At 49.6% G+C, this 13,950-nt stretch overlaps 1 protein-coding gene across 2 annotated transcripts in view; it reads right to left on the reverse strand.

Moving 5' to 3' along the window:
- Positions 1-11,333, reverse strand: part of POLA2 (DNA polymerase alpha 2, accessory subunit) — a 27,416-nt gene extending 16,083 nt beyond the window's left edge. For both annotated transcript variants that reach the window (XM_059401665.1, XM_059401656.1), the window contains exons 1-5: positions 10,882-11,333; positions 7,188-7,312; positions 6,613-6,692; positions 6,385-6,442; positions 2,125-2,231 (exon numbers count right to left, since the gene is read on the reverse strand). In XM_059401665.1, coding sequence (XP_059257648.1) covers positions 2,125-2,231; positions 6,385-6,442; positions 6,613-6,692; positions 7,188-7,312; positions 10,882-10,960 — 449 coding nt within the window. In that variant the 5' untranslated portion in view covers positions 10,961-11,333. The remainder of the gene's footprint in view (positions 1-2,124; positions 2,232-6,384; positions 6,443-6,612; positions 6,693-7,187; positions 7,313-10,881) is intronic.
- Positions 11,334-13,950: the final 2,617 nt, after the last annotated feature.

A 13,950-nucleotide genomic window follows, 5' to 3' on the forward strand; every position in this document is an offset into this window, starting at 1 on the left:
GATGTGGGACTCGATCCCAGGACCCTGAGATCACGACCTGAGCCGAAGGCAGTGGCTTAACCCACTGAGCCACCCAGGCACCCCCTCTCTTACAATTTTTTAAAAGATTTTTTTATTAGAGAGAAAGAGAGGGAACAGGCAGGGGAGGGTCAGAGACAGAGGCAGACTCCCCGCTGAGCAGGGAGCCTGATGCAGGGCTCAATCCCAGGTTCCTGAGATCATGACGTGAGCTGAAGGTAGACGCTCAACCAACTGAGCCACTCAAAGGCCTCTCTTATGATTTTTTTCCCCGCACGTACTAGAATACCCTAGAGCCTGGCTGTGGATAAGACCAAAGTTGCTGTGCATCTCTAATACGGCACAACACAGCTCAAGGTAGACACCACACTGAAATGAAGGTCAAAGGACTTAATCAGCCCCCCGTGCGTGCAGATGGGGCTGTACTGAGTTCAGCCAGCTGGTGGAAAACCGTTCCCACTCTCCGAGGCCCAGCTGACAAGCGCTCGTATTTCCACGGCCCGCCTGGTAAACAAGAACACGGAGGTCACTGAGCTCCCCGGAAGGCCATGCGGGCCTCCCACCCCCTGGCTGGGAACGCAGCTGGCAGCGAGCTCGCTTTCAGACGGTCTGCCCCTAGGACCCGAGCTCTGCAGGCGACAGTTTCACAGGCAATACTGAAACTGGAGCCATGGTTCCTGCTTCCCATAGAGGCTATGGGAGAGGAGCTCAGTTAATGAGCTCGGGCCCTGCGCTGCTTCTACGTGAATAATTTACAGGTTACTTCCATAAATTACAAAACCAGTTTCTGATGTCAGCTTTATTAGCGTGCATTAAAAAATGCCAAGGCAGCGCAGGGCCGCCTTCTCTGAGCTCCTCCCCAAGCGGCCCCGTGGGACAGCCATCACTGCTGGCCCCTTAGTGCCAGGACACTTCAAGGGACTGCTGCTGTCACCGTGCTGGCTCGGCTGATGAGAACCGTCTCTACCCAGCAAGTTTCAAAGATGGCCTCGTATGTCTAGAAAGCTCACTTCCCAAACCCGTTTGAGAACTCCCGAAAGCAGCAGGGGATCATGCTAGGGAAACTGTCCTTCCAAGTCCCATGGCCGCTCTTCTGGAGTGACCGTTGTCACCTCCTTTCTCAAGCGGCAGAACTGGACAATCTTCAGTTCTGCTCTGTCGACAAGGGGACCACGGCACAAGCAGTTCGAATTTCCCTAAACGGTAAACGTGATGGGTCCTTGGCCTGACGCAGCAGCACCAAGCCTCTCTTCCACCCAGCAGGGCCATCGCCTATGGAATGTGCTAACAGGAGACCTGTCATTTACGGATTTCAAAAAAATCACATGTGATCTTTGTGGATTTACGTGCAGAGGTGGCAGCAGGATAAAAATGCCAACTAAGTCCGCGCAGACGCACAGTGACATGCAAACTCTCAGGAACTAGCTGTAACCTGAGAGAGGAACAATGAGCAGGTTTTCCAACAAGATGAACACAGATATGTGCTTTTCTTTTAAAAAAAATAGACGCTGTGGGGGCGCCTGGATGGCTCAGTAAGCTAAGCGTCCGCCTTCGGCTCAGGCAGGTCGTGATTCTAGGCTCCTGGGATGGAGCCCCACATCGGGTTCTCTGCTCAGCGGGGTGCCTGCTTCTCCCTCTCCCTCTGCCTGCCACTCCCCCTGCTTGTGCTCTCTGACAAATAAAATCTTAAAGAAAAAGTTGATACTACAGATGAAAAGAAGAAGAACAAGGCGAAGAAACCCAACAACAACAGAACTAACAGAGGCAGATGGAAACCTATCTGTCTCCCTTGGCAAGACTCCCAAGACTCACGGGCTTCTGAATAGACAGGTTGTTTTCCGGAGAAGGTATCTGTTCCTGATCTGGGAAATGAGCCCCAGAAAAGTGGGTGGAAAGTGAGTTTCCTTAACGACTGGAAGACGCAGTAATTTTCCACACAGGAAGGTTAGGCAGCGAGAGCAGACAGCAGTAAGCCCTCGAGCCAGACACCAGAGCCACACGCTCACCTGCATGGACTCCCTCACTCCGGAGGGTCAGTCCCTCAACAATCACAGAAAGGGGAGAGCCGGCCCGCTGTCCGGCAGCTGGATCCATTCTGATCCGTACCTTGGAGAGAAACTTGACGGCGAAAGGAGTTGATGGGGGCTCCGAGTAGACACAGTCCTTTTTGTTAGGGGGGTTTCTGGGGTGGTGATAGCTCGCTTCTGAGAACCCTAGGAACAAAACAGAAAACGAGATCCCAGTCACCGAAGACCCAAGTAGCTAACTGAGGGTACGGCCACTCAGGAAGAAAAGCACGATTGGTGCCCAAGTGAAGGGCATAAGGTAGGACTGGGCTGGTTCCCTTCTTAAGGCCCCATCTCCAAGCAAAATCCCATATAGAAATCTTCAGCAGCCATCACCAAATCCATCAGAATCCTGTCCCCATTTTGAAGGCAATTATGAAAAAGGATCAACATTTCCCAGAAAGGACTGCCAGACCGGCAATCTGTCCTGTCAAACTGTTCATGTGGTCACTTTCTTTCCCCGCCCCTTTGCTCTGGAACAGCTAGAAATTTTAATCTGCACAGACACATTATCCTGACAAGGGGTGGGACCACATTACTACTCATTTTGGCAAAATCCCCTGCACGTTTTCACAATTAGAGAAGGGAAATGACTCTGGGAAGAGAGCATGGTTGAGCTCGTAGTCTGAGTGTGCAGCAAACGCCTCACTCATGGTCACTCCTGTTCTCGGGCTTTTGCTCATCCACAGGAATCCAAAGTAAACCCAGGACAGAGGATGAGACCCGCGGCTCCGAGGTCTGCTGCTTTCCAGAGTCTGGGACGGCTGACTGGGGCAGAGCAGGGGTAAACTCTTTGCCTGGACCACAACCAGGAGGCCCGCGGCTCTGCAGAGGATTCCCTGCCCTTGGGCTCCTCCTGGCTGTGCACCAAAGTCATGTCACCACAGCCTCCTGCTGGTGACGACTGGGATCAAACACTGGAGAACAGACGCAAGGCCATTATCAAGTAGCTGGGACAGAAATTAGGTTTTAAAAAGACCCTGATGCTACCGCTCTTGTACAATAACCAAATTTTTAATATTCCTCTCTATTTTCATATTTTTCCAATTTAAAAAATATATGAATTCTAATATTTACAATCTTAGTTTAAATATAAACCTTTATTTGAGTATTACCTATACTGATTTTTTCCACACTATATTAACTATGAACATTTTCCCACCAACTCTGTCCTTTTTTAGTAGCTGTGATTAAACTGATACACTGAGTTGACATGAATACTTCTCTACTGCTGGGTGAATGGGTGCTTGTACCTTTGGCTGATCCTAAATAATGCTGATGCTCATCTTCACACAGATGGCTTCCCCCATAATTCAGATTACTTCCTTAGGAGAGATTCTGACTAGGGATGATTACCGGGCCAAAGGATGGGTAAGATTTTATGGTTTTGGTGTATTTCCTCAAACTAATATCTTTTTTCTTTTTTAAAAGATTTTATTTATTTGACAGACGGAGATCACAAGTAGGCAGAGAGGCAGGCAGAGAGAGACAGAGAAGCAGGCTCCCTGCTGAGCAGAGATCCCGATACGGGACTCGATCCCAGGACCCTGGGATCATGACCTGAGCTGAAGGCAGAGGCTTTAACCCACTGAACCACCCAGGCGCCCCTCAAACTAATATCCTAAATGACTCCTGTAATCCACAGAGGCTGTGGAACTCTAGGTCCAAGGTTAGGAGCAGGTATTTCAAGAGAAGGACAGTCCATCTCCCAGGACTTGGCGAGAGGATGGGAGACAAGGCAGTTTCATGGCCTTTGTCCTCAGCGCTCACAGCCAAACCCGATGGTGTCAACAGACCAACTCCAGTCAGACTTCTCAGGGATGTGCTCGCTCTGAACACACCCAAGAGATTTGCTATTAACGCTGCACGTCTAGGCATTTACAGTGAGAAAAGCCAGGACCGAGGAGACCATATTCTCATATCCTGGGGCAAGCACATTCTCACACCACCCAGAAACCCAAATTATAGCCCAGGTTGCCAATTTATTCATTTACTAGGAAGCCGATGCTGGTGGCACGGGAACTTCAGATCCGCAGGCTAACCCATTCTCTCCGATCAGGCAGGACATGTGGAAAGCAGAATGATCACCAGGGGATTTATGGCGAGCGCAGAGGCAGAATAGTTATTAACTGCACAAGTCAAACATTTAATGATGATCGGAGGAGGCCACCAGGACACTGGGCTCTATACCATGGGCACACCTGCCTCGGAGACCCAGCAAGGGTCTGGCAAGCTCGCTGTGCACTGTTTGTGCGAGGAAAGGCCAACGTGTGGCCCCATGACTACGCAGTCAGGAGGCCACTGATGTACGGCCTAACGATGACTGAGCAGTTTCCTGGGATAGGTATGATTCTAGGTATTTCATGTTCCTCTGGGCCAGACCCACGTGGCATCTCCTCTGGGCTTTCCACTGGTCTTTCATCTTGTTTGTTCATTTCAGTCCAACCCATTTAACTCTGATTCCGGGGTCACCAGCTGTGACTCCTAACTGAGCATCCATGGCAGGAACGGGCATCCTTAGAATGGCATTTCTGTCCCTGGAGGGGCATATACTCCCCTGGGAAACCAAGTAAATTTGTATTTGACCTACGCGTCAGTCCACAGAGCGCTGGGTGACCAGGAGTCAGTCCCCAAGAACACGCTCAGCTCTGGACATACAGACAGATCGCACCTGCTGGACCTGTGAGGCCGTCACAGGAAGCAGCCTCACCAGGGCCCGCAATCCCAGCTGGTGGTGCTCCTGAGGGAGCCAAGCAACCGTCCTTACTCAGAAGGTCTGTCCTTCAACTATTAACACGCCAGGCTCTGGGAAAACAGCAGCAAACACAGCCATGTTTCTGCCCTCAGGGAGCTTCTGTTCTAACACAGGGAGGCAGACTGACACAGAGCAGTAAATACACAACCTGCCTCATGTTAGTAAGTGCCACGGAGAAAAGGAAAGCAAGAGAAGGAAACCAAGGCGCGAAAGAGGAGGGGCTTGCTCTCGGCGGTGGGTCTGTTCCCTCAGACAGGGGACAGAGGAGGCGGACTCATGTCTGGGGTGTCTGAAGAGCAGAGAGACCGCCAGAGTGAGGAGGAGAGGGAAGTGGACAGGGAGTGGGGCCAACTCAGACCCTCACACACTTCCTGAATGTGATCGGGGAAGATGGGGGAGACGGTGGAGGGCGGGGAGCAGCGAATCCTGGCCTTGTGTTTGAAAGGAGATGGCACACGGTGGCTACTGTGTGAACGGCTCAGAGACGGACACAGCAGAAAGCAGCCAGGACAGGGAACTGTCCTGCTCATCCAGGAGAGGACAGTACCAAGGACCTGGTGGCAACAGGTCCCGGTGCACAAGGGGAGAGGGCTGGTGAATGAGTTGTTTTGTGTCAGCAACTTCACAGGGCATGTTTTCAGCTTTCTTGCTCTCTGCAGGCACACCTAAACTACTTGCCTTCTTCCTCATGATGCAACTAGACTTTGAAAAATTAAGGCTTCCTCCATGTTTATGGATTTCTACAAATTTATTTTGAGCTTCTTTTCTTCTTTTTTTTTTTTAAAGATTTTATTTATTTATTTGCCAGGGATCACAAGTAGGCAGAGAGGCAGGCAGAGAGAGAGGGGGAAGCAGGCTCCCTGCTGAGCAGAAAGCGTGACTCGGGGCTCTATCCCAGGATCCTGAGATCATGCCCTGAGCCAAAAGCAGAGGCTTTAACTCACTGAGCCTCCCAGGCGCCCCTATTTTGAGCTTCTTGAGGGCAGAGCCCAGCCCTGCCTGTTCTCTCCACCACTGCTCTCCCAGCATCTGGTACTGAGCCTGGCACACAGCAGCTGCTCAGTAAATGAATGGAAGCATCGGGATCTTAGAGATAAGGAAGCTGCAGCTCAGAGGGATAAAATAACTCACCCGAGGTCCTCTAGGTCTTCTGACACAGGCTCTGACGTCAACACTATCCCACTACCCTAGCCTACCCCTCATGCTAGGATCCAACATTGGAACTGAATCATTCAGTTACAGCACCTCCACCGGATACAATGCTCTGCAACTTTTACGAAGAGTAATAATGGAGAAACTGTATTTATGAACATTTTATGATGCTTATGCTAGTTGAAAAAAGGCAGGATAGCTCTATGGTTCCAAGGACTGCCATTACGTAAACACGGCTATGCCTGTGACGGAAAGGAGGCCGTGTCAGTGGCAGCACGGCAGGAACTGTATGGGTGGCTCCTTTTCTCCCTCAGAACTTCGAATGTCGTGACACTGTTTTTAGAATAAAGAAAAAAGGCTACTCGTGGGAAGCGATCTCCAACCTAGACTGACCTTAGAGGGCGTGGTGTAGGAGTCCAAGAGGCTCTCTTCTTCTTTCTCCACTTCGATTCTACAAACAGTGCTCAGGAAAAACAGACTTCCATCCGAAATTGAAGGCAAGGGTCGATTAAACAAGAAAGCCGATTAGTAGGTACTCTTATTATTACTTGCTTTTAAATTACGCAAATTACAAGATACAGCACCCAGCTTTCTATAAAGACCAGCAGCAGGAAAGGATACAGCTCTTGGATGGAAACAATGTCTCTGGCTCCAGCGTGCCCACCATCCCTGGGCGCTCTGGACGATTTTTTGCTCAGACACTGAGGAATAAAAGATAATGAATGTATTATTCCATAGTCAAGTAACAGAGGAGGTGTGCTCCAGAGCTGTGAGGTAATAACAGGCATTCAAAATACAATCTAATATATAAAATTCCTCCAAGAAAGAGTTAAGTCAAGACAATGCACGGCAGGCTAGCAAAGAAGAGTTCTCCTGGGACTGTTTGCAACCGCTCAAAGCTAACACCACCACCAATGATTTGCTGAAGGCCTACATACCACCCAACATACTGTTTCAGGTGATTCTGACCCACTCTCGTCTAATTCTTACAATAACCATAAAAAAATACGGGTTATTAGAACCAGTAACCGAAGAGGAAACGGACGCTGAGGGACAGACGTTATGTTGGCTGCCCCTGTGCACACTGGGCCAGAGTTCAGCTGTGTTTCTGAAGCCCACACTCGTCTCACACCACCTCCCCCTGAAGAGGAGGAATGGAGAATTTCATTATTAGTTTCCTTACATTTTGTTCTTACCTCATGCTCAAAAGAGTTCAGGATGTCTGGGGTGAGGCCAACTTTCCCCGTTCTGGTGCAGAAGGCTATCAGCTCGGCTACCATGTCCTCCTCGTTCTGTCCGTACAGGAGGCACAGCTCCACCACTGCGGGAAGGGAAAGAGTGCAGGTGAGACCACAGATGGTTTCTCGCAGCTTCCGCCCGGGAAAAGTGAAAACAGTCTTTGATTTCTTCAGTCAGTGTTTCCTCAGCACCCTCTGGTGCCAGGCCCGGTTCCAGGCATGAGAATAGAGCAGGGAACAACAGAGAAGAATCCTTATCTCCACAAAGCTTAGTCTTGGAGACAGAAAACAAGGAAATAAAATCTGTGCTATGTTAGATGGTTCAATGTGCTGCGTAGAAGAAAGCTGGGTGCACCCAGGTGGCTCGGTCCGGTAAGCAGCTGCCTTTAGCTCAGGTCATGATCCCAGTGTCCTGGGACGGAACCCCAGGTCGGGCTCCTTGCTCAGCGGGGAGTCTAATTCTCCCTCCTCCTGTGCACTCTCTCTTTTCTAAGATTTTATTTATTTATTTGAGAGAGACTGTGAGAGAGAGAGAGCACGAAAGGGGGAAGGGTCAGAGGGAGAAGCAGAGTCCCCGCTGAGCAGGGAGCCCGATGTGGGCTTGACCCCAGGACGCTGGGATCATGACCCAAGCCTAAGGCAGACGCTTAACCCACTGAGCCACCCAGTGCCCCTCCCTCCCTTGCTCTTGCTCTCTCTCCCTCTTCCCCTTTCAAATAAATAAAATCTTAAAAAAATAGATAAGATTAAAAAGAAAAAGAAAGCTGGGGAAGGGATCAGAGGTTTGGGAGCAGGGATTGGTCATTTTCAATACAGGGATTAGGGAAGGCTTCGCTGAGAAGGTGGAGAGCGAGCCATGCAGTATTTAGGGAAAGAGATTTCATGCAAAGATCCGGAGGCAGAAGCGAGATCACCACTGCGGCTAGAACACAGTGAGGAAGGAGACAGACGAGGAGTTCAAGGGGGAGCCGATTGTTGGCCACTAGTTAGTGGTTAGTACCCCGAGCAACTTAGAAAATCACCAGAGGGTTAGTACCCTGGTTAGTACCCCGAGCAACTTAGAAAATCACCAGAGGGTTCGGACAGGGCGGTAACATGGCCCAGCTTCCGGTGAACAGGGTCACTCTGGATGCCGTGTTAAGCAGAGAGCGAGCGAAGGGGGCAAGGGTAGCATCAGGGGAACCAGTGAAGAGAACCGTGGCAAAGTGCAAGCGAGCAATGCCGGTGGCTTGGACCAAGGTGGGGGCAGTGAGGTGTGGCGAGAAGTGGTTGGACCTCACACAGGAAGCATTGTGAGGGTAAAGCCAATGGGATTTGCTGATGGTGAAGAAAAAACAGAATCAAAGATGATGTGGGTTTCAGGCTGAGCACCTGGAAGGGTGGGGAAGAGAGCAGCAGGAAGTCCTACGAGGAAAGGGAAGACACACAGGTTTTTAGATGCATGGAGTTCGAGGTGCCCATTACACACCCAGCTAGCAGCTGGACAAGTGAGCTGGCCATTTAGCAAGTGGTCCAGGCTAAGATAGGCACCTGGAAATCATCAGCAACACATGGGATGAAAGGCCGAGAGACCACATGAGATTCCCTAAGGAAGTGTGTGCATCTGGGACTCAGGATGAGCCTGAGAAGCGGTGACAAGCAAGATAAGAGAACAAGTAGGTGTAGTGTCTGAGAAGCTAAGAGAAGTGTTTCAAAGAAGACACGACAAACGGTGTCAAATGCTAATTCCGGATGGGAACTGAAAAGTCACCCCGAGTTTAGCTAGGTTAAGGTCACTGGTGACCCTGAGAGAAGCAATTTCAGAGAAGCTGTGGGGATGAAAAAGATTACTGAAACGGGCTTAAGGAGGACAAATCTGAAGACAGCAAATACAGACAAATACAGACAACAGACAACCCTTTTGAAGAGGTTTGCTGTAATTGGGGAGGAAAGAACTGGAAGAGGGAATGGGTTCAACAGAGTATTTTATTTTTATTTTTTAAAGATTTTATTTATTTATTTGACAGAGAGAGAGATCACAAGTAGGCAGAGAGACAGGCAGGGGGGGTGGGGGGGGGTTAGCAGGCTCCCTGCCGAGCAGAGAGCCCAGTGCAGGGCTGGATCCCAGAACCCTGAGATCATGACCTGAGCTGAAGGCAGAGGCTTTAACCCACTGAGCCACCCAGGTGTCCTTCAACAGAGTATTTTAAAAGTGGAGCAAGAACCACACTACTGTGCTATCAGGAGAAAAACTCTCATAGTGAGAAAAATAGAAAACATGTAAGAGGTTAGAATTACTGGAGCAATGTTCGTAAGAAGGTTCGAGAAGGAATGGGATTTAGGACTCTAGTTGGGGGGGGGTCTGGATTTTACTAGGAATAGGGAGAATTTATTCATTGGAATAAGGCAGCAGAAGAGGTAGGTGTGAAGAAGTAATGGTGGAAGTTTTCTGTTTCTACTTTTTTGGTGAGACAAGAAGTTCATCAGCTTTTTTTTTTTTTTTTTTAAAGATTTTATTTATTTATCAGAGAGAGAGGGGGGCAGAGAGCAAGTACAGGCAGACAGAATGGCAGGCAGAGGCAGAGGGAGAAGCAGGCTCCCTGCCGAGCAAGGAGCCCGATGTGGGACTCGATCCCAGGACGCTAGGATCATGACCTGAGCCGAAGGCAGCTGCTTAACCAACTGAGCCACCCAGGCGTCCCAGTTCATCAGCTTTGAGTGGGACAGAAGGACCTTAAAGGAGAAGGTGACAAACTTAAAAGTCCCACTGAGGTTAGTAATTATGAATTCAAAGACTAGAATTCTAACACCACTGCCAAAGTAGTTCTGTGAGATAAAAGCAACAGCATTTTGGAAAAGAATGCACTGGGCATAAGACCTTGGAGAATTCTGGTATCTCACCGAAAGTTAACATGTTTGCATTTCGGTTTTACACATTAAAAAAGAAGTTCTAAATGTTGACGAATGGTTAGGGCAGGGGCACGTTCATCACGATTCTGAAACTGAGAACTCTACACCTCCCAAGACACTGCTTCTGACATCTCCTGCCCCAGAGCCTGACCAGTAAGAGGGAGCACCCACACTCGATGAGAGGAGACTGGGGTTCCGACAAGCCGTCTCCTGGTCTGTTTCAGCCTCTGTAAACAGCTGACAAGCTCCCCAGCGTTTTTATCAGAGCTAAAATTCAATTTGGGGAACCCACCTCAAGGGATCATATTTGCACAGACCACCAACAGCTTTGATGAGAAGTGATGGATCAGAAGTTTACAGCCAGGCTGGAAAGGGAGGAGCCACGAATAAAAAGTTACATTTCAAAACCCCCACGGCTCTTGTTCTGTTTTGGAGGCTTAAAGAATTTCACAACTCGCGCCACCAGGCCTAGTCTGATCCTGGCACCGCCCAATTCCACCTTTCCGAAACTGCGCGGGTTTAAAGTCGTGCTTCATATTCTTACTCTTGAGTTGGGATCCAAGCAGGACACTGCAAACGCTGCCGAGTCCCTACATCCCATATCGCAAGACTTGGTTTAATTTTTCGTCTCCCAAACACCAAGAGGTCTGATCTAGGGGAGGGGAGAAACTTGGCTGCGTTCCCTTTGGGGTTCTAGGCGACTGGGAACACCCAGCGGGAGCGCGGATCCCGGCTGGGGGCGGCGCGGGGCCGAGGCACTCACATTTCTCGGTCAGAGCCGCCTCGCATTCTACGTCGAAGATCTGCAACTCTTCCACCAGGCGCTGGGCGCACACGCTCATGGTGACCCCGCAGGGAAGCCGGGGGCCCGGCCCACCGAGCTCCGACCTGAGTTCCGGGAACCCACGGCGTGGAGACTGATGGGCAGGACGAGGTTCCTCGGATCCTGGGCACCCTCACAGAGAGCGAGACGGAAGAGGACCAAATGGCCCAAGCCCTCCGGCGGTCGGAAGGCCCCGGCCTCAGCCACGGAGAAACACTTCTTTTTAATGTGGGAGGAGCCCCCAAGCGCCCGAAGGGAGGAAGCCGAAAGCTCGTTAACTCGCACTCCTGGGGAGAACGTCCTGCTCCCTAAAAGCTACCGCGGAGCACCTCCAGGATTGGGACAGAACAGCTCAAGCAGCGAAAACCCGCCAAATGGTTTGCACGGCGCGCGCATGCGCGAGACGGGTTAAACCCCGCCCCTTCCCTTCTGCTTCCTTCCTGTTCCCAAACGTCGCGCGCCCCCGCGCGTCCAAGGGCGCGTGCGCACAAACGCCGACACGCCCGCTCGTGCGCCCGGCGGTCCGCCTACCTCATGGCGGCTGCACAGTTGTGTCTCATAGGGCGCCAAAGTTGGGCTCTGGCGCGCGTTGTCCTTGGCCCGCATCCCTTAAATCGCGTCTGGCTGCCAGCCGTGGTTGCCTGTATTTTGGCACCGCCTGCTGGGCCAAGCTCCGTGACCCAGGCTCGTCACCTTTTTGTCCTGTGGTTTGGTGCGCAGGCGCTGCTGTGCACACACCCGCAACCTCCCAGAGCCGCTGTGCCCAGCGCGTGTGTTTCCGTCTCTGTCCTGGTCTGCACTCGGCCTGCCCGCACGTATCTTAAAAAAGTGGTTTTGTTAGGGAATCCAGTTGATTATCTTCAATGGTTATCAGCTTGGGCCCGGCCACAGGGATAGGTCTGTTTTCTAAACCTGGGGCACTTTGGTGGAAAGGTGAGGTTATGCCTTTGTTCGGCATACGTACGTTAGGTTTGGATGCCTTTGGGATTTCCCGGTGGAAATCCCAGTTCCCGGTGGGCGACTGAAAACTTGGGAGTGAAAATGGTTCACTAAGAGGGAGAGAGTGGAAGTAAAATGAAAAGGTGGCCTTCCCCTTGAAGTTTCTCTTAAGTCTTTGAGCTGTTGGCTCAGCTTGGAAAAGTAATCTTAGACATCGTGTTCCCCTGGTATACTGGTAGGATCTTTCTAGAAAAGTTTGCGAGTATATATGAGGAGCCTGGAAGATGTTCATTTGCTCTCGACTCAGCATTTCTTATCCTAAGAAAACCCGCCAAAATCCAGGCAAAGTTTTGGGTACAAAGATGTTTGCGGTAGCTTCATTGACAACATTAAAAATGCACACTGGTCCAACAAAGATAGGGGCTAACTAAGGAAAGTATGGGGTTTTACCAAAGCGGTGATTCCCAAGACTGCACCAGAGATCAAAGACTTCTAGGGGACACCTCAAGGAATGAGATGAGGGACTGGCCAGGCAGAGCCAGAGCACCCTGTCTTAGCTTCAGCCAGACAAGGTGGAGCCGACCTTAGTCTGCTTCCCCATTCAAGGGTGGGTGGAGAGGGAAAATCTTCACTCTCCCCTAAGGCCTCTACTGGTAGGTACAGAGGGCAGAGGGTAGGAGTGGTTCTCCTGGGTGCAAGCAATAAAGGGTGTAATCATTTTCTATTGTTATGTAATGATTTATCACGAACTTAGTGGCTTAAAACAACATCCACGCAGTACCCCAAGCAACGTTCTGTAGGTCAGCTGTCTGGGCAAATCATGTCTTCATGTCTCCATTCTCTGCTCAGTGAGGCTGAAACCAAGGTGTTGCCAAGCTGGATTCCTTTCCAAGGGTTTCTTCAACCTGCCAGAGGAACTCTGTTTTTATTTTTATTTATTTTTAAAGATTTTTTATTTATTTATCAGAGAGAGAGAGGGGGAGAGAGCAAGCACAGGCAGACAGATGGCAGGCAGAGGCAGAGGGAGAAGCAGGCTCCCTGCCGAGCAAGGAGCCCGATGTGGGACTCCATCCCAGGACGCTGGGATCATGACCCGAGCCGAAGGCAGCTGCTTAACCAACTGAGCCACCCAGGCGTCCAGGAACTCTGTTTTTAAAAGGCTCTTGTTATTAGGTCAAGTCCACCCAGATCATTGCCCTTTATTAAGGCCAAATGATTTGGGACTATAAATTACATCCACTATGTAAAATACCTTTACATAGTGTTTGCTTAGTGTGAAGAGGGCACTGTTCTTCCATAAAAAGACAGACTCAGAAGAGCGTGAAAAAGAAAAATTAAAGGCGAAAGAGGAAGTCATTGAATGTCTGGAACTATTCTGAAATAGGTAAGGCCTTCCATGTTGGGTATAGTTTCCTTTCATGATAAAAATAAATGCTAAAAATAATGTAGTAGAGAAGAGGAAGATTTAAATCATCTGCTCTCAGTGTCAAATAGACTAGGTCTTACCCCAGCTGTCCTCCCTGTCAATCCTTTCGTGAATTAGTTGCCTGTTACTGTTTGGAGGTAGGTGATGGGGGCCAGTTGTCAAAAGACTGATGCTCGTGTTTTATAGAAAGCTTTCAAGAGCTTGTCAATACTCTTTCTCTAGAATGTGCGATTATTTGTCGTATGTTATACTCAGATAACAGGAAAAATCTCATTCCACATCCTGTTACAAATGCTTAGTGGTCATTTGGATTTCCTTTTCTGCAGCTGGCATGTCTACATCCTTTGTCATTTGCCTTTTATGACCAAGTAGCAGGAGCTCTTTGTATATCATCGACCAAAGGTCGCAAATTATGGCCCTTAGACCAAAACTGGCCAGCTGCCTGTTTCTGTAAGGCCTTCTAGTTAAGAGTATTTTTTACATTTTTAAGTGGTTGGAAAAAATTAAAAAAAGAGTATTTTAAGATGCATGGAAATGATATGAAATCCAAATTTCAATATGCATAAAATTTTATTGGAATGAAGCGGTGTTCATTTGTTTACAGTCTATGGCTGAGTCTGTGCTACAGAGACAGACTTGAATAG

This window comes from Mustela nigripes, chromosome 1 (genome assembly GCF_022355385.1).
Source record: "Mustela nigripes isolate SB6536 chromosome 1, MUSNIG.SB6536, whole genome shotgun sequence".
In the NCBI taxonomy this organism is placed as follows: Eukaryota; Metazoa; Chordata; class Mammalia; order Carnivora; family Mustelidae; genus Mustela; species Mustela nigripes.